The sequence below is a fragment of the Cyanistes caeruleus genome, chromosome 7, assembly GCF_971803275.1.
Source record: "Cyanistes caeruleus chromosome 7, bCyaCae1.hap1.1, whole genome shotgun sequence".
In the NCBI taxonomy this organism is placed as follows: Eukaryota; Metazoa; Chordata; class Aves; order Passeriformes; family Paridae; genus Cyanistes; species Cyanistes caeruleus.
Window position 1 is genome coordinate 19,187,908 of NC_141707.1, and position 21,602 is coordinate 19,209,509.

Consider the following 21,602-nt stretch of genomic DNA (forward strand, 5'->3'; position numbering starts at 1 on the left):
CTTGTCCACGTTTCAGCTCAGAATACCAAGCAAAGCCATAATGTGCTCAGTCCTCGACTGAGTGATTTCCAAAATCCTCATGGGCCATATCATTCATTTCATGGAGCATACATGCTTATGAGATTCCTACCTCAAATTCCTTGTTATCAACTGCCAGAAATACTGAAGCATCAATACACCCCTACTGCTAGAATCCATGAGTCCTTGAGTGAAGTCAACATCCAGCTTTTCTTTACCTGCTTTGCCACTTCCCTCAAGCAGGCCACCCCTCGCTCAAAGTTGGGGAAGACCACAGAGCCGTACTTCTGGTATTCAGGGACTGGGCGAATCTTTATTGTAACTTCAGTAACCACTCCAAGAGTTCCTTCAGGAGAGGAGAAAAACTGAGCAAAATGTTGCAAGATGAACTTCTTGCAAGCTACCCAACTTAATATTTACTAGAATGTTTTAAGTTAATGTAAATTAGAAATCCCAAAAATTCAGTTAGCAGTAGCAGGTGATTTATTCCTCACTTTTTACATGGTGAATTCTTACAAAATATTCTCTAAATTGTGCTCTTTGTTACTAGACTTGCAGGCTGACTCCACAGGTCCATTCAAAGCAGTGTAAAAAGGTGCAGCTTCACAGTTCTTATTAAAGTCTCAATGTTTTATCCTAACACAAGAAATTCATGCCTGCACAATGCCACCCATCAACACACTGAAAGCCACAGCACTAAAGATGCTCAAATAATCAAGAATTATGGAAGCTGAATTAAGATGCAGTAAGTGAAATTACTCTGTTTATACCTTCAGATCCCATAATGAAGTGATGGATATCAGGTCCTGTTGACATGCGAGGTACTTGACAGTTTTTTTCTACTATTCCTCTAGGAGTTACCATTTTTATATGAATCACCTGTTTAAACAAAGTGCAATGATGATAAATACTAGCATTAAGCACAGATTTTTATTTCATGCATTTTCCACAAAACATAAAGTTTGATACAGTTTGGATTTATAGGTTTCAGACATTCTGCAGGCAACCCCAAGAACCTGAGGATGGTTACCAACCATTATTTTAACACAGCATGGTTTCCCCACACAACAGATTGTTTCCATTCTATGACAAATCATATCAGCTGGTGGCTGCATCCAGGCAATGCCAGTTAAAACTGTTTTGCTTCTCAATGTAGAACTTCACAAATAGAACTTTATATATACCAGGATTTTAACCCAGAATATACATCCATACTACAGAGGAAAAAAGGGAGGGTTTAAACTTTGCTTAAGTTTTGCTTTAGAACTGCTGCTTGATAAAGCTACTGTAGTTCAGTCATTGATTGCTACAGAAATATTTCAGTTAAGAGGAAAGACAGAAGTAAGCTTTGTGAAATAGATTATCAATATAAAAGCTGCCATAAGACTGACACATGTGTAGGGCTAGAAGGTTGTTTTTTAAAAAAATATTTTTCAATGTTATTGTTTCCAGCTTTATTCAAGCACATGCAATAGAGCTCATATGTGGGTTTTTTTAATCAATCCTCTATTCAATTCAATCCTCTATTTTATACCAAGGAGGGTAGAGTTTCAGCTTTTCTTTAGTAATGCCTTTAAATGAAGCAAAATTACTGAATTTCACCTAATGGCTTTAAAGCTTTAAATTAGCACAGGTAGCTAAGTAATTTTCACTATATGGAATTTATGAGCTGTTGATTCTGCAGTAAGTGGATTTTAGGCAGCTTATATAACACACTGTTTCAAGCTATAAAGTTCCTCAGAAGGTAAACACTTCCTTGAAACATTCTCACTGTGCTATTTTGAAACTCATGAACTGTTCTGAATCAATTTTCAATCCTATTTCCTCCTAATGAAAATTTCAGAAGCTGTTTTAGCCTGAAGTTATGCTTCCATAATAGAGAAGCCTCCTGCTCCACAGCTCCCAGTACAAGCAAAACTGTACCATTCAGTAACACTTTAGGCAGCAGGGGAATGATGACACTTTGTAAGTGCTACTAGTTTTACTTCAGCCAGGTCTACTGAATAAAAACTGTGTAGCTCCTGCCAGCCTCAGTCACTGAGAGTGATGTGTCACATCTGTGCACAGAACAAATATGTCTGAACTATGAGCTGATGAAAAAGCCTGAGGTAACATGGATACATACATTACCTAGAGTGCGCTGCAGGAAAGAAGGAAAAAATTCACGTATGGAAGGGTTGTACAAAATATGAGAGAAAGCTGATAGTTTGAAGCAAAAAGGCAGGCAAAGTCTGAGCAGTGATGACTTATCTTCAATACAGTCAATGTATTGAAGATAACAGAAAACACAGACTTTAAAATCAAAAGGTATGCTTAAAATTCAAAAAATTATCTGAGTTCATATAGAGTTAAACCATTTTAATGACTAAAACAGATTCAAGAGTAGAATACTACCATTCCCAGTCTGCTGCCTCCTTCCTCTGGCTTCCTACAAGCCATGTGGTGGCACTAGATCTCACCACTGTGCACCCACACGTTCAATTAGATCAGCCTAGTGATTTAAAAAATACTGCTAGCCATGGGCATGTAGGAAGGTGGGGAACTTGCATGCTGTCAGAGTTAGACAGTTCAGCTAGACATCTTCAGGTACACACAACAGGTAGGAGAGAATATGGGACTTCTGGAAACTTGACAGGAGTATTACACTGGATTAACAGAGACCGGAATAGTAGAAGACAGCAGCAGAATCAGGACGAGGTAACAATTCCTTAAGCTAGTCAGTGAGTGCTCAAATGAAAATCACATTTATATCAGTGATAAGGATTATTGGGACTAATACCAAAAGCAAGGAAAAAAAGTATTTCAGTCAAGATTCAATGCCAAAACTATATTACATGAAGAACCACAATTTCCTCTCCCACCATGAGTTATTATAAAAGTTAAGTATCTCAACAGAGAAATTATAACAAGTATTAAAACTACTTACCAGATCTTCAATGTTTCCATAGATGTTTTTTTTCATGCCAGATGCTCGTGTTGCTACCCATCCTCCTAGTGAACTGAATTCCATTGAGTCTGGTTCATGGCCTGTACAGAAGCCACTTTCAGCAAGCTAAAGAAAAGAAAAAAAATACATCCTATAGGTCCTGCATTGATTTAGTACTTTAAGTTCAATATTTTATACTTATTAAAAAAAAACCCCAAACAAACCAAACAAGTGATCACACATGCATTTATTCAACTTCTATCTTAGATATGTACATGACACACAAATTGAGTCTGCTTCTACTGTGCATAGCTGTGCTACATGTTGTCCTATAATACTCTTCCCCCATATTTTAAAACTGAGAACTCTATTGTTAAAAACAAGGTGTTCATATACATCTGCAAAAAGTTATAACTTAAGTAACTGCCAACTTCCCACAAATGCTGTCAATAAATAAGGCACTTAATCTCTTGTTTCTTCTATCCTAATGTGATATGCAGCAGGTCTACAGAAAATTTGAGTAAATTGCCTGTACTTAATTCTCTCAAGGAGAGATGTGTTTTAATATACAGCCATCTGGCTGGGCTTCCTGTATGCAACACTGTCAACTACTTGTGATGCAGATCACGCATTCTTGTACATCAAGGAGTCACTTGTTTCTCATTTTTCTGCATTAACTTGGCTTTGCCATCTGCACAGCACCTGAGGTTGACTGGATGCCCTCAGAATTACAACACCAAAGCTGTCAAACAGCAAGAATTAAAGGCCAAGCAGTCTCACATTAAGTGATAACTGCATTAGTGCATTTGAGAAAATCAATTTGCACTGACCAACTGGTAACAATCACGTTGGACAGCTGTATTTAAGTATACCATGTAACATGGATCACTAACTACATTCTGTTGTACACAGTGGTTCTAGATTGAAGACTGAAAGTCACTTCTACATCCTGTCCACTGATTCATTTAGCTCATGGTTCTCTCTATACCACAGGAACTTGTGGCTTTCTAGGTTTACTGGTCATATATTTGAAAGGGTGGGTCCATAGCCATTGCTTATAGTTCTTACCAGCCGCATGAAAACACACAAGAATTAAGCTAGCATTCAATGACATAGACAAGATATGAACAATACCTAAGAAAAATATAAAAAAAATACTAGAAACTTAACCAGATAAAAATACCTGTTTTTCCAGATCTTGTCCAACAATGCCAGCTTCTACACAAGCTGTTAAGTTTTTTTCATCTATCCAGAGAATCCGATTCTGTCGAAAAGCCAATCAAAATGAAGAAGGAGTGTTTAAGATCTTTGTTTATTTCTTTCCCTAATGCTGTAGGATCAACATGCTTAGTCACACAATTTACTATTAATACCACTCCAGTTATTACACCAATGGAAGCTGAGGCTCTTCACTGTCTCAAGCTGCTACACAACAGGTTTCAATTTATGAAGTCACCACTACAAGAGACTAACATATATGTTCATCAATTTATACCAGGGGTGTCTAGAGAATAAAAAGAAAAAAAGCCAAAAAATAATTAAATCACAACTCTTACAGGAGTCTCCCCCTCACAAAGTATGGGTTAACAAATTATTCAATGCCAACTACTTCAGCTCCTTCAGTTTCAGCATAAACTGCTGAACTGATCTCAGATGCCTATATAAATCAGCTTTTATGCAATACAGACCCAACATATAAGATAAAGATAACCATTAAGTACCTGTTAAAATAGTAAAGCTCCAGCATTCATGTTAACTGCTCTGAGACACACACGTTTTAACTTTGATAATGCCTCCTTTCACCTTAATTTTCTTATTTTCCTCTTCATTAATGATTACAAGAACTGGCTGTCAGTCATTCAAAACACATGAAAGTGGTTTATTTTCTGACATAATGCTTATTTACACATCTAGCTGATATTAAGCTAGATATTAAGAAATCAAGATATTAAGAAAGCAAGATATTAAGAATTAACCACATTTCCTTGCCACACCCAAACCTGGCAGAAGTCAAAACTATGCACTATAAACCAAGGAGTTCAAATGAAGGCCTCAGTCACTACTGTACTTGTTGGATCTCATTCTGCACAGACACCTGAAGAGCTTCCTTCAACATAAAACTACCACCCTGCAGAAAAAAATCACTTTGTTTAACTGAAGAACTACTGAGTGGAGAGAACAGAGCCAAAACCCAGGTTTTACCTTCAAGGCTAAAGGAGTTAATAATACTCAGCAGGTATTGGAGGCAGTAAAGCCTTACATGAAAGATACAGAGATGTTTCTGAAGCATCTCATTACCAAGTACCCATAAATCTATCATTTTAAAAGTACAAAGCTCCTTCATAATGAAAAGATGAAAACTAGCAATAAATTTTGCAGAACTTCATTTCTAGGCTGCCATAAAGCTATGAACTTCACATTCTCAAGATGTTATCTACACAAAAACCCCAGCTATTTCTTGAAAGTTTATCCTTCAAGTTGATTTATAGATATTAGGTCATCTTATCAATCTTTGCTTTAAGTAATTTGAAGTCTAGTTCAAAAACTAGTGAAATTCACAATAACAACTTCCTTTTAGCCTTTCATTTATCCTCAGATACAAATTCTAATATAAAAGAAGAGTAGCTTTCTTGGAGTTTGATCACTTAAAGCTGCTATAAGGCTTAACAGTGATTTTTTTTTCTTATTAAATATATACAGGTCATATGAAGTAGTACAGGACTAATATCAGAATAAAACAAACTGAAGGAGTACCAATTTAATCATCATGGTGCAGATTAACATTTCCATCCCTACTTTATTCTGGAAAAGAAAGAATGTCATTCTCTAGTGATTACCCAAGTAACTGTAGGATGATTTTAAAAAAATAAAATAAATAAGACATCATACCATTTGTGATGTATCCAGGGAGACAATTGTTCTTTTTTCTTCTTCAGGACATTCAAGGGCACTAGAGACACTTGTCCCTCCTGCAAATATGGGAATGATATTGTGATCATAAAATTCTCACGTAGCTTTTCTTCCAATAGCATGCCTCTCTCCCTCCTTTCTGATACGGAACTGAATAAAGAAAGATCACTGAAGTTAACTTTTGAGGCTAGTGATTAGCCTCTTAAGGCTGCCCCTCTCCCAGACCAGGTTTCACAAAATCAAGGTGGCAGCGGAATGCTTTAGAAGCACTCCGTAACAAACATGACATCCTGTGACCATCTCAGCTGCTTCTGCTAAACCCAGCACAGAGCTTTAAAACAAAGAAGTATAAGAAAATACAAAGCCATTCAAGAAACAGAGAGCTATAGTGTATATTCTTTAGATATCACTATGGAAACCACTATGCTTCAATCTAATAATTTGGAATATGGAGTTTGCCTACTACAGGAATGTAATACTTATCTGAGAGAAAAAGTGAAAGGGTTTAACTATTAAAAAAATAGGCTAAAATCAAGCATCAGACTTATAAGCAGTTTCTAATGTATCTCTATAGTATGTCACAGAACAGCCTCCAAGAAGCCTTTTGTTTCCCAAGACTGCCACAGCCATAAGAAAAGAGAAGATGGGATGCTCCAGCTCCATAGCAGGTTACAAGAAGACAATGGCAAGTACAAAGTACCAGCTTATAAAACACTCTGCAAGACCAGTGAAGCTCATCACCTTTGTTTCCAGTGATAGAAAAGGTGTCACTTTCCTTAAATACCAACCCCCACTGTAATAACTTCACAAGTTGACTGTAGTTTACTAGAAAAAAACTTGGGAAACAACATGAAGATCTTTCTGTATCCTGGACAGCGAACAAGAAAGAGTTGATATTGCTACTTTCAGCTCTACTGATTTATTACTATCAGTTAGAAGATAACTTTTATCAGTCTTACAGCCCTTCAGATACATCTGGCAAGGGTAAGAGTGTCGAGGTTCCACAAGTTTGGTATTGTTTTCAAGTGAAATGCTTATCTTCTCTAATAGTTAATGCCCTTTTGCGTAAGCAAGTACCAAGTAAAACTCACAGATTGATACCACAGAATTAAGAGTTCTTGACAAAAACTTTCTCAGAGAATGAGGTTATGAAAACCTACACCCCATGTGTCCTAAGCTCTATGTCAAAACAAGGTAACTCACAACTCTACTTCAGCAGGCTTATAGAAGACATCCACAATGAAAACCTGAAGTCCTTTACGAATTCTTTAGGCTGAAGACACAGATTGTACAGGCCTTTAGCTGTACTCTGTATCTTGAACACTTCCTGAAAATTCCTTGCCACAAGAGTCTCTACTGAACATCATCTACAAGGAAATTAGAAAAACCTTGCAGTAGTGGTTGACCACAATCCTCTCTGAAACTTTGAGTTTCAACACTGCAACAAAAAAAACCCCTTATTTATACATGATGTGGGAGCAGAGCACAACTAATGAAGAACATATATTTAAATTGAAGTAGAAGACATTTTCACTAATAACCTTAAATAGATATGAGATTTCATGATTTCACTTACCACCAAAGGGTATTATGCAGAGATTGTGTTTGCAGGCTAATTCCACAATTTTAACTACATCTTCATGGCAAACTAAAAAAGTACAAACAGGTAAAAAACAGGATTTGTGCTTGGTACTGTTATTTGTGCTTATTACTAAATACAGCAGCCTGAATAAGCAGCAGCTCCTTTTCTGACACCAGCAAGGAATGCATTTCAAAGTTAGACAGTAAATAAGAGCTGGGTGCAGAAGTAGCAGTTACAGGGTAAAGTTTAGACCTCAAACAATTCTACATTTGAAGAACTAACTACAGTCTTAATCTCTTGCTCTATGCACAGCTTGAGACAACCTGTACATTCTCAGAGCAAGAAAACAATTAACAATTCATCTAGGTATCCTGGAGAACAAATCACATGTAAAGCTTTCATTGAAAATAGGCTGTCCAATTTACTTTAAGTGAGAAATTAGTCTCTTCTGAGAGATGAACAGCACATCTTTTTCTTCCTGGCTGACATTCAGTTTCAGAAGTGGAGCTGCTGATGAAATCTAGTTTTTCAGGATGTGTTCTGTACCTGGTCAAAGAGGGAAGCGGAAATGCTTGTGCACAGTCAAGTAAAAGGATCAAAAAAGAGATCAAATGCATTGCATCCATGAGTTTGTACAAAGAGAAAATAATGAGCAGGACTAAATAAATAGTTTCCAAACTCTGGCTAATTTGCTCTTGTCATACAGATCTCTATTAAATGAAGGTAGTCAATCATTTTGTTTCAGCTGCTTTTGGAACTACACAAAATAGAAGTTGTGGCAAGTACTGTTCACAGTCACTAGTGCTGCAGAGTACCTGGCCTCAAGTAATGAATTTCATCTTATAGTGCCTCTTTTCATGCTTTCCATATGTGATCTTTTACCCCCTAAGTAAAGGGGGTAAAACCGAGTAGGACTAAGTTCTTGTAAGAAATTCTGGGGTTTTTTTATGCAGTGCAGCTATCAGTTATAAAACGTAAAAAAAGAGCTAGGTAAAGAAAGAATTGGAATCATACAACTGAACAGAAACTGATATTTACTTAGATCAAATGACTTTTTGGTTCACTACTGAAGAATGGCTCATGAAGTAGTGATCATAGTGATTACAGTCACATGACTCAAGTAAAAAAAAAAAGCATTTGTATCCTTTTACTAGACAGAAATGACCAGGTCTAGCCTATACTCACAGATTGCACTGCTCCTCCAGTCACTGATCTTTTGTAAAGAGTTCTGATAGGATTTACAGGTGTTAAACTTTTTTTTTTTTTTTTTGCTAAAAGTACAGCATGCAAAAAAAAAAAAAGTTCTTCAAACATTTCACTACCCTTCTAGCGTCATGTACACTTTAGAACCCAAAACTGAGACTGCCATTTTTGACAACTGCTCTTGCTGAACTTACACATTCACATTATACTGTGGTTACTTAAGCAGTGAATTCATCTGTCAACATAAACTTCAGCTATATTAATAATAAATTGACTTCCCCACAAAATGATGGGCTTTCATATACATGACCTGCAGTCCAAATGCTAAACAATCATGATTACCATTCATGAGAAAATTCCTTCAGTTTCTATAAAGACAAGTGAAGTCAGGGAACCAAGAGACAGCCTTCCCCTGACTAGAAAGAACAGGAGTTTAGTAAACAATGGCCTTCCAGCTCAGAATGGAGAAAAAGACAATAAAAACTTACCAGGCCATACAACTATATCAGGAATTCGCTTAAACATTCCTTCCCTGAGTACAAATATCTCATGTAGGCAGTGACCTGGAACACAAGCAATAGGTTAACAAGTTCAAACAAGGAAGGGTCAAAAGCAGCACAGTTATACAAATTAAGTTCTCTTACCATGAGCTCTGAATACCCTATCTTCTGCATCCTGGGAATATGAGATTTTAGTGGCTCTAAGATCCTGAAGAAATTCTTCATTTACGACAGATGGAGGTACATCATTAACATTTAAGGATGTCTACAATACAAGAAAATAAATTAATTAAAGATAGAGTCACTCTTCCAGCATTTCTGTACAAGAGAAATAAGAAAAACAGGCTAACACTGACTGATACCCAAACACACCTATTCCAGATCAGAAAGACAGCAGCTCTCCTTCACATCTTCAAACCACCAATCCAGCTTATCCTACTCTGCACACAAGAAGTTTTATTTCAATAGTACTTTCTTACCTTTCTTTCTCCTGATAAATCTGGAGAAATACATGAGCTTATGAATGCATACTGAATAAATTATCTCTTTTTAAGACTTCCCAAGGTACCAGAATACATACTAAAGCCACTACACACTGCAAATTCTTCTACTTACAGTTCTGTTTTCCCTAACCCACGTCCCCTCTTCCTGTCATGTCCCAAGAGTTAAATCCAAATAGAATCAAAGGCCAGTCAGAAGTCAGTGCTACGCAAAACTAAAATTGACTGATGTAACATAACTAGCATGCTTTAAGCACACCTCACCTATAAGAAAGATTCCATAAAATCCATGTTGATATACATACAGGTGTTTCCAGAAAGCCTCCGTCTGAAGTCCCAAAAAACACCTTGGAAAGGTGTTCTTCTTTCAATGAAGCTACACAGGACATTTTGACTTACCAACAGACCTTGAATCAAGATTCTGTAAGTCCAGAGGGAAAATCTCTGCTTGAAATTTTCTAACAGCCCATTCTTTCAGATTCTTCCAACAGATGTCTTGTCTAGTACTCTTACAGCTACTCAAAGTGCAAACATAACCACTTAAGTCTCTTTTCTGAACTCCACTTTCAATTATTGGGCACATAAAAATGTAGTTCATGTGTAAACTTTTTAAACCCACTCAAAGAATCCTTTACAAGATCCAGATTAAAAAGTACTTTGCAGACATTAAGTGTAAGACTTCTATATGCTTTGAAGATTCCAAAAAGATCATGCCTTTTTTTCTTTCCTTAAAAATGGAGCAAATATGCGTAATCTCCCTAAAGGAATATGTCCTCTGTCACAAATGGCCTCTAATTAAAGAGTGTTTTAATTAGGTAAAAAGCTTGTCTGATGACAAAAATCTAACTTCTTGACTTCAAGTCTTACTGTAAAAGAAAATGTTGGTCAAGAGTCTTATTTCCTGTTAACAAAGTCCCTGAAGTCTGAGAGCAGAAGTTTTTTACAGCCACATCTTTTTTTTTTAAACACACTTTTAAAAATATGGGATTGAACAAAAATTAGTTAAAAGAGTGCAATGCTTTCATACTTCTTCCATGCAAGCCTTGCTGGATAATTAACTGAAATCAATCCAAAGAAAAGACTGCAACTGCATTTTTGCTATAAAGCTCTCAGGAGAGATTACAGGCTGCCTAGTGATGCCAGAAACAACTTGTTTACAGCCCTATCAAAAAGTATTGTGCAGTAATGTTGTACCTAGTTGAAAAAACTTAAGACATCTCTTTGACAAGCCTTACCTATACTTCTTGTCAAATACAAAAATAGAATAACAAAATGGTTTCATTTTCTGAAGTTTGCCTTCTATAAAAAGTACACTCACATACTCACAAGTTTCTTTCCTAGAAGAGAGTTTTGCCTATCTTTGCTCTACATAACCTCCAGAACAGCTGATACTTTTTGCCAATATATGTCCTAAGATAAAATCTTAGTAGAAAGTACCAGCTAACAAGTTAACAGTAAGGAAAATTGGAGATTAATAGTCTCCCATCTGCCTTAACAGCAGCAGTCCATTCTGAATGGGTTGAGTCTAAAAGTTGTGAGAGCTGAAGAGGGTAAGATTCAAACTTATCAGGAAAGTTGTATCATTGTGATGGAGTATCCACCCATCAAAAACTATGTAAGGTTATAGAAAAGGTTCTTAAGAGTACTGACAGGAATAATTGAGAAAGACACATCTGCACGAGATATTCACTACTGATAGCTGACCTCATTCACAGGTTCAAGTGGATAGCCAAAAGTTTGGGTTAGAATTTTCATGTAGAACATACGACATAATGAAAATGCAGTTTTAACCTGCAGTGTGATTTGACTTGTGGAAAAGGCTATGTGCCATCCTGACTTGCTTCAAGGATAATGCTGTACTTATTGAAATAAAGTGTCAGCTAAGAAAAAGGCCTTTTCCCTCCAATATACTCGCCTTGTCACCTACAAACACAGAAGCTGATATTAAGTGTTGTTAGATGAGAGGCACTCCACTAATGAGACACCTTGATTTTAGGAGCCAGTCACAGTAAACACAATGTAAATCTGGTCTCGGACTGCTGCTCTTACTATTCTGCTATTAATGCACATTTACACAGTGTTGTTTGCTGGCCCAAAGAACTCTGACAGCAACTCAGGAAACATAAGAAACAAACAGATACCAAATAAAGATCTTTAAATCATTTGTTTTAAAAAAAAACCTTGCTAGCTGTGTTTACATTTTAGACTTCAAACTTTTGTTTCTTCATGGATTTCCAGACAGAATTATTTCATATCAAGTTGAACACTAAGTGCCTGAAGATCTTTGTTCTCTGTAACATTAACTACTTAACAGCTATAACAATTCTTTGCAGATAGTTTTAAGCATTTTTATTTCTTTAACTCTTCCATGCGTTTTTTTAATCTTTTAGTTTTAATCTTCAAGATGAAAAAGTTAATATTTATCTATAATCTTATGCACATTGACAAATAAAAATATACCTTTATTTATTCTCATAGGACTGAAATATTTTAAAATTTGCACCCTTAAAAGCTAGTCAGGAAACCTATGTGAACTAGGTCTAAACTGCTCTCTACATTGAGTCTGGTCTGAAAAAAGAAACAGCATGAACAGATCTTGAAGATCACAGAAGCATGTATATTTATTGTTGTTAATTAAAATACAAAAGTCACATGCCACAGGGAGCCCTTCAATTTTAGATGACAGAGGCAGGAAGAGATGGGATAGAAAGATAAATGAATCAAGAGAACACTTCCCTACTGCTGTTCCTATATCCGAGTTTCTTCATGCTTAGGTGATAGCGGAAGTTGCAAACCCAGCATAGCATGACAACCTGAAATACACCCTGGAGTTATGACAGTCATGAAAATGAGGGACCTGCAGCAGTACTTGAGACTAGCTATGACAAGTCCAGGTATATATTGGAGACTCCAAAGAGTCCCGTCCCATATCAAGGTAGTCAGCCTGCTTCAGATTACAAGACCATCAAAACCAGAGGGGCACAACATAACAAAAAGCACTCAACATTGCTGGCAGATATCCTGGGGAACTGGTATACAAGATGTACTGTGGAATTGGGGTATTATTAAAAAATCTGTACTTATCCTTCAATTCTGCTTTTCTCTATCCTTTCTCTGCATGTAAAAAGGGAAGAACAGTTCTCAAGACCTCTGTTCACAGCAAGTTAAAGCAGCTGCCAGTTAAGACCAACCCTGGTCAATAAAAACACACCCAGATGAATTTTTCAAAATACACTGGCTGATGGAGATCCTGTAAGATCATGGCAGATTAAATAATGTCTTGATGAATAGAAGACTGAAGAAACATTTAAGTTTTCAGGCCCTGTGAGATTACCTGCTTCTGGGAAAATGCACTCTCCAACTCACTCAAGAGATGGGTACAACCATTACCCAAAGCTGTGTTGCTACAATCACAGTACAAGCACAGCCTGCTTCCAATACCACTTTAGCAGCTATCTAGTCAGGAACCTGAAGCTTCAAAGGGATTCTAATCAGGGAGCCAGGACTCCTGACTCCAACGTAAGTTACTCTTTCTAAAAAGCAAAGTATGTATGACTTACAAAACCCAGAACATTCCAAATGTGTTATTTTTCTAAAAGCATTCAGTTCAATCTTGAGTATTCTGGTAGTCAGTTTTCAGCACATAGACATGTAAATAAAAATTGCTGCCAAATAAGAACTTTGACATCTTTCAATACACCAAAAACACATCACAGTTTAACTTCTCTGTATTTTCTGTCTCTGTTATCATCAATAACATTGGTGTTGCATAAACAAGTCCCTCTAGGCTAACAGTTTCTACAGTCTTGAAATGCAAGCTACAGGCAGGACAAAAAACTCCCTGTGCTGGAAACTTTCATTTCAATAAATGTACGAAACCACAAGTCATGCTAAGACATGTAAGGTTTCACATAGTATTTCTAAACCATTTTTTTTTTTTCAAAAACTTGGAGGTATTAATACACTATATTTAAATCAATTATGTGTGACAGCTGAATCATCTTTAACAGCGTGGTCTTGATTATCCAACCAAGACTAATGTTTAAAGGAACTGGTTCAGCTATTTACTTACTCTAGAGGTAGTTTTGTGCTCCAGACTTGCTCCAAACGTTTTTTCTATCCATTCCTTAAAAGTTGGTAATACCATACCACCTAATCTGTACCTGAAAAGTCAATATTACATAGGGTCATTTTAAATTAAAAGAATGTATGTCAGATACACTTCTTTCAATTCTATGTATGCACAAACAGAAGTTTTAAATCAAACTCTTTACCTACAAGCCTGCAAGGCTTCCGTACATTTACGTTTCAAACAACTACGTATTTCATTGTATGTAACAGTTCTTAGTTTCACACAGAATCAGATCATTTGTCAGCACAGTATCACTTTGCTTTGGGCACCCCACCACTCTTAAGAAAGGTCTCTCCCTTGCAGTAGTGTAGAAAGCAGCACCAGAATTTACAGGCCAGTTACAGACAGAGGACACACAGCAAGGTAGTCTCAGACACACAAACCCGTTTCAGTACACTTTATGCTTTCACAAAAACAGAAACAGCATTAGAGGTTCCTCCTTCATCATCAAAATACATCAGAATCCATCAAGCACTGTACAATTATTTCCAGCACAAACTGTTTGGCAAGAGCTTAGCCATGTGACAAATGCAGACTTACAGACAAGGGACAGGAGCTTGTTTTGTACATTTGCACCACATGTGAAAACATGAAAGGCTGGGGACACACTGAAAACGGCTAGAAACTACTGCTACTAACTGTAAACATATACACACCTTCAGCATGCTCATGTGTGCAAAAGTATTCCCAGAAGAGAGGAGAGATGAGATCTTCCTTTGGTATTAAGAGCTTTCAGCAGCTGAGAATCCTTACCATAGTTTTCACCTGGGTCATTACAGTAGACCTAACTGGGTCCTCCCTCTAAGATCATTCAGTCACTGTAAATCCAGTTATGACCCTGTCCTTCACAGCTGGTGCAACCAACTCTACAACTGAGTCACCTGTTACATAGAAAGATCAATTCTTTTCGTTTCCTCATCTCAACTACCCTCCCTGCTCCTCTATTGACAAACCCCCTACTCTACACCTAGAAGTAAAAGGCTACAACCTTAACTCAAGCTAGACTCTTCAGCATGGAAGACAGTGTTCAGTCATTCCTCCTGTGACAGCTGGTACTGTTTCATCAAACCATACAAAAATTACATGAATTCTATGAAAAGGAAAGTGCAATAAGCAATGAAAGTTTAATGAAGGCAGAGACCCAGGTCAGCTTGGTGTGTTTTCTTCTCCAGACCTACTTCTTAGTATTGCCAAACTGTTGCTGGTTTGTGAGGGTAACCTTAATCACCCACTCAAAGAACAACTAAAGCTATCAGAAACCTCAAAACTTTTATGTCAAGACACAGACAGCCGTCACAGCAAAGAAGTAGTTAGTTTACTGCAATGCATGATTGCTCAGGAAGCAAGCTTTGTATGTATACACTGATAGTGCAAGAAGTCCCCCCAAAACCACCTGTAACAGACACACTCCAAAAACCAGCTTTAGCTGCTCAGACCAGCAAGTATCATCTATCCCTGTGGAGATGGCAGAGTCTATAATAAAAACCTCATTTGACACATGGTCTGTAGGAAAAGTCAACACAACTTTCATGAAGGGGAATCCTGTTTCACTAATCCTTGGAGTTTTATCAGGGTGTAAAAACAGAAGGTGAATAAAAGGGATACAATGAACAGGAAATCCCACACTCCTTTGTATTTCCACAATTGTTCATCCCAAAAATTATTTAAGAAAATACACTACTACAGTACTGAAGAAAAGGTTCTTCTACAGGCTGAAGGATAAGATACGGTTAAGAAGCAAAGGGCAGTTTATTGTTCACATTGATTGGAACTTGGGACCTTAAAAAAAAGTAAGTAGACAAAAAAAGATGGAAGTTAAGATAACTGCAAAAGCTAAAAAAAAAAAAAAAGCATTCCTGCACATTTTGCAGAATTCCACTGGTAGTCAGTATCACGGCATCTTCACTGACCACATACAACAGCAGTCCACAGTGCTATACATCAACTGGGCAGGTGTAAGAAAGAAGTTCATCTCTTTCAGCAGGAAAGATACAGCTCTGTAGAACACTGCTGTTTCCACACCTTTTGCATTGCACAGTCTTTGTCCCTATCTCCAGAAAGATGCACTGGAGCTAGAGAGAGTGAAAGAACTACTGTAAAGACCAAAGGGCCTTACAAGCAGAGACTGAAGGGTCCAGGACTTTGCAAGCATGGAGAGAAAATGCAAGAGAGGATATGGCTGAGCCTTAAAAACCAGTAACACAGTAGATAAGCTGAAGAACTATCATCCACCTAGTCCTGCAAAACAGTAAGAGATACTTGTTCCAAAACATAAGTATTTTACATAGCAACAACCTCAAACTTGCTGCCACTGGATGCTGCATAGGCAGACTGTACAAGCAGACTTGAGGTTACTACACAAATTTATGGACAACAGACCTGTTAGTCGGTACTGAAAGGAGGAGGCATCTACACCAACCGTGCAGATGCTTATTCTCCTAGTTTCACTTCAAACACTCTCCTTTTGCCACTGTAGAAAACTATTCCATATAAACTCTACTGGGTGGCCCAACAACATATTTTAATGTTATCGCTCAATTAGAGAGAGTGTGGATGGGGGAAAAAACACCATTTAGAACAGCAACTGGTACGTATCAGTCACACAGCAGTCAAGAAGCCTTGATGCTTCTTCCTGAAAAAAACCAGAAGACTTGACCTTTATCTTTTTTTTTTTGTTTAGTGTGCTTTGATTTTCTGTACAGCATCTCCCTAAATATTATACAGTGAACTGGCTTATACAAATCTTTGCATTTTAATTTGGGCCTGGAAATCAAGAAATTAGCAACTGAAATACTCAAGATCCCAGTTAGGTATTTGCAGCTTTGACTCAAGCTAATTCATGCTAGTTTACAGACTCCAAGACTAGGAAGGAATTTGTAGGAAAGACAGAATATTTTTTCTCTTCTCCATTCTTTTTTTTTTTAACTCTTATGAAAAGTGTATTTTTTAAACCAGGGAAGAGACTGCAAGGTTACTTCCCACTCATGAAGAAAAAAAGAACCAAACCAGTAAGATGGTGGCACGTTTACATTTCACTGGAACAAAATTAAGAGATCCCCAAGTAGAATTAATTTTTATGTGGTTTCTCAAAAAACATATTTCTCAGAAAAATAAGGTTGCTGCATAAAGGGTTAGAGGATAATAAACTAGAAGTGGTGCCACTACACAACATAAAAATAAAACCTGCCCTTGAATTGTAAATTCAGAGGATGAAGTAGCTCCATGCACAGCGGTTAAGAAACCCAAAACAAAGTGGAAATTTAATAAAGCAACTAGTTGATGCTCAAGAGATTCTCAAAATTGCCCTGATGTGCTGCATGTAATCTAAAGCTTTAGAACATGGTGCAGATTCTCAGTGTGATTTCATTAACACACAGATTATATCAAGTTACAGAGAAGACTCACATTAATTTGTCTTTATAACATTTTGAATAAACATTTCAATAAGCCACACAGTCTATTTTACTGTCAGACTCCTGTGTATAGACTTTGATAAACCTGTTAAAAGCAGAATAACCTACTATATGAAATGAAGCAACTTCTTTGCCTTCTTTGAATTAACTGTACTGTGCAGCTTTTAAACTCTTTTTAAATAAACTACTAAATAAGATACTTCATTTACATAAATTTTCAGTGTACCTTTTTCCTGTGAATTCTGCTTGACCCTTCTTATTGAAGATGAATTTGGAGTCATTATATCCCCATCCATTCCACTTCAAAAGTTCTTGCCTTAAAGGAAAAAAAATATGTGAGTGACAATATTAGCATACTGCAGATCCAAAATGATTTTCTGTTACATGGTTTTGGAAAAAAGTCGTATCAGACAGCAATTCAAGAAATCAAGTACATATCAAAAATGCATAGCTTAGAGCCAAAAGAAATTCTGAAACCACAACCATTACTCCTTCAGATTGCATCCTATGACTGGAAAGATCAGACGCTCTCTAAGAACAACCACCAGCTTAAGCCATTGCACACTGTATTGAATCATAGGACCATTAGCGTTGGAAAGACCTTTAAGATCATTGTCCAACCTTTCACCAAACACCACCACGCCAACTAAACCACAGCATTAAGTGCCTCAGGCATGGTGATGACTCCACCTCCCTGGGCAGCTTGTTTCAATGTCTGACAGCCCTTTCAGCCCTGATCTCCAACCTGAACCTCTGCAGGTGCAGCCTGAGGCCCTTTCCTCTCATCCCGAGTCACCTGTTACCTGGGAGAAGACACCAACTCCTACCTGGCTACAACCTCCCAACAGGCAGCTGTAGGGAGTGACAAGGTCACCCTGAGCCTCCTTTTCTCTGGGCTGAACACCCTCAGCTCCCTCAGCCACTCCTTACCAGACCTGTGCTCCAGACCCTTCCCCAGCTCCACTGCCCTTCTACAGACACACCCCAGCCCCTCAGGGTTTTTCTTGTTGTGAGGGGCCCAGAACTGAGGACAGGATTTGAGGTGTGGCCTCACCAGTGCTGAGAACAGGGGGATGATCACAGCCCTAGTCCTGCTGGCCACACTATTGCTGATCCAGGTCAGGATGCCTTTGACCTTTTTGGCCACCTGGGCACGCACTGGCTCATTCCAGCCAGCTGCTGACCAGCACCTGAAGGTCCTCTTCCACTGGGCCACTTTCCAGGCACTCTGCCCCCAGCCTGCAGTAGTACATAGGGGTGTTGGGACTGAAGGGATTTGTTTGTTTTCCCTCTGTTTAGAGAGAGGGAGGTAGATCACTGGTGATATTTTCCAATTGGTAAGGGTAATGTGCGAAAGATGCTTGGTTTTCACTCTATGCATAAACACCAACATAGAAATAGGTAACATCTAAATATTTTTAGAATAAGAGGCATTTAGTATTTAAATTTATATTCTTGACAGAGAATAATTATTTTAGTTGCTTGTCATCAATACTGCAATCCCACAGCATTATTAACATTCAAATGATGAGGTACTTTGAGATACATTTGGACTGAAAGTCAAACAGCAAAACCTCAAGAAATGCAAGAATAATGTATCAAATACAACCAGAGTGTGATAACATAAAATAATAAATACATAAAAACCAAACTCACAGTTGCCAAAATACAAGCAGAAAACTGGAAAATCTTAAGCACAACCATATCAGAGGATCTCTTAACTATGATAAAGTCAACGGAACTGTATCAGTGTAAGTATATTTAAGACTTAAGAAATACACTAATAATAATTACACATTAATCAAGCTTTGCTTTAAAAGTTTGCCATTTAGATTACAAATGAAATTACTAACCTAGAAACTGAATTTTGGTTAAAAGAAATGTATCTCAAGAAGACTGACAAAAGATCATTTACCTCCCTGCCCTATATACAGTAAATGCAGCTCTTACTCTTTGCCTAAGAGTAAGATGATCAGGAGTGACCATTTCAAAAAGACCTTGTCATTCAGAGAAAGCACTTCCTCAATCACTTTCAGCTCCAGCACTACATGCAAGATAACTGTGTGATGATTGATTACCAAAGGTTTTCATTATAAAGATAATATTAACATGGGCTGCTGACATTCTGTCAGTGTTGTAATTCAATAGACCTGGCTTAAACAAAATCTGCTTTCTTCAAACTGCCTGTATGCAAGGTTTTAATTAATCAAATGGAAAAAAGCCACGGTCATGTATTTCATTACAATTGTTTGATTCAGACATTTCAACCAGCCTTTGACAAATCTGGCACTTAAAGCAAACTTTATCAGTTACTGAGTACTGAAATTACTCCATACAGTTTTGTGAAATAGACAGTCTATGTTGGTCTTCCATACTGAAAACTGATTCTAAAATTTCAGCCAAATTTAAACTGAGCAGGGCTGTCCAGATAGAGAAGCCTCTTCAGCTGCCTCTCTCTGATCTTCACATATGTAGGGTTCACACAGGAAAGGGCAAAGATCCACTCGTGTTCCATGGCATGGGAATGCCTTGTGCTATTATGCTCTTGTGACAGATAATTAGAAAGGGTTCTTAAAGCATGTTATGCAGACTTACCCATTTTTACCCTTATTTCTATGTCTGTATATTTATAAATGTTGCATATATTTATATGATGTTCCACAAAGAAACTACAGTGGAGGTGCTCCCAGCTGAGGTGACACAGAATTGGCCAGCTCAAATCATTTTTTTTAAACTAAATTTTCCATTCAAATCCCAGTCACTAGGGTCCTCCTAAGAGATTTCTCCCTCTGCTGACTAAATGCAGTATTTCTATATACCTGAACTCCGTAGTTTCTTGAATCCTGTTAAGTCAGAACAGACTTGATATTACCAAGCAAAATTGAGGAACACTCAAACACCTTCCCCTCTAAGTTAGAGAGGGAAGTCCTCTTGCAAGGCAGTGCCAAAATAAATATGCCAACAATGATGCATGAAACAGGCTAGAGAAACAACCTGCAAAGCTGGAGACAATCAGAGCAAGACACAAAAGGCCAGGCTCAAAAGAAACTGGTGACATGAGATAAACAGACAATGGTCAGGTTTGAAACTATCATTAGTCCTGATGTCAGTACAGACAGATACTTCCCACAAAATCATGGGGAGGTATTATTAATTAAGGACAAAAAGACAGACTCAGATATGGGGTTTTTCTTCTACTCTAACCACATTCCCATCTGCTTGCCTGTTCTAAAGGCCTAATTTCCTAGGTTGGTATTAAACAACCTGGCACTTTGATCAGGTTCTAAAATACAGAACAGAGTTTAAGAATTTTAACTCCAAAGAGTTTATTTTCTGGTTGAACTGTTCATGAGTAAAATTAAGTACACAAAGCTGTACTCTGTCAGACAACATAGCTCCCATCATTGGTGTGAAGATAATAATTAAATTAAAATCTAAAATAACAGTTTGCATGTTTGTAGAGGAATAGTTGCCCCAAACATCTTGGCTACTTTGTAACACAAAGGCAGGAGATTTCACACCACCACATACAATGGGCAGTACTATGTCTTGTAGCAGGTAAACACCCTAACAAGAAACTTAAGCACCCAATTTTTATATTCAAAACTATATTGAGCAAGCGTGAGGTTTCTATTTGGAGACAGGAAGAGCTGTTTTTGGAATGAGTCATCTTACATTTATTCTTTCTTTTGTTCTACCACACCAGAGTACTGCCAGTTTAAGAACTGAGGTTTGATTTACATACTGCAGTTTCTAGCACCTCATGCCTACATGCTATGAACAAGTCAGAGGAAGTACTACATATGGCTTCCTAAAAAGCTGAAGCCTAAAGAGGCCAGATTTTAAAAGAAAGACCGATCAGTCAGCTCTGATTTGTAAATCAACAGGAAGCCTGCAGAACGACCAAGCTGTTCAGATCTTCTTGCATTACCATCTGAACGGTATGTTCTTCATCAGCAAGGGCAACCTCAAGACTCAAGAGAATTACCCTCAGCAGACAGGAAAGCAGTAGACATTCAGAAGAGATCTCCAAGCTTGTATGACTGCAGAGGCAATAGCAATGTCATACTCATATAATTCACGACTGAACTTTTTGGAAGAGTGTTACATTTTAATTGACATATTATTCAGCCCTGGTGCAAGCAGCTCTGCCAGATGAAACCAAGGCAGTGTGCTGCTCTCCCCTAGGTCTGGCTCACTACCCCAACTCCCTCAAGTAAGGGAAATACACTGTAACAAACAGTGGCTCTGCATTTCCTTGTCTATCCAACTCACATTTGGAAATCAGAACTGTAATTTGAAACAGAAGGAAAGCAAGGAAAAAAAGTCTTTTAAGTATTGTAACAGCATTGCTCCCTTGGCATTTTTATACTTCCCTTGCACAGTATTATTTATACAGTCACCACTTCTTAGAAAAC

General features: G+C 37.6%; 1 protein-coding gene across 4 annotated transcripts in view; it reads right to left on the reverse strand.

The window, feature by feature from the left end:
- The window catches only part of AGPS (alkylglycerone phosphate synthase), a 75,311-nt gene that overhangs the window by 23,039 nt on the left and 30,670 nt on the right, over positions 1-21,602 (reverse strand). For all 4 annotated transcript variants that reach the window (XM_086898029.1, XM_086898026.1, XM_086898027.1 and 1 more), the window contains 10 exons: positions 17,411-17,500; positions 13,712-13,802; positions 9,284-9,404; positions 9,128-9,202; positions 7,431-7,502; positions 5,834-5,913; positions 4,128-4,208; positions 2,945-3,070; positions 789-897; positions 237-364 (listed from right to left, as the gene is read on the reverse strand). In XM_086898029.1, the coding sequence (XP_086754155.1) occupies positions 237-364; positions 789-897; positions 2,945-3,070; positions 4,128-4,208; positions 5,834-5,913; positions 7,431-7,502; positions 9,128-9,202; positions 9,284-9,404; positions 13,712-13,802; positions 17,411-17,500 (973 nt within the window). The remainder of the gene's footprint in view (positions 1-236; positions 365-788; positions 898-2,944; positions 3,071-4,127; positions 4,209-5,833; positions 5,914-7,430; positions 7,503-9,127; positions 9,203-9,283; positions 9,405-13,711; positions 13,803-17,410; positions 17,501-21,602) is intronic.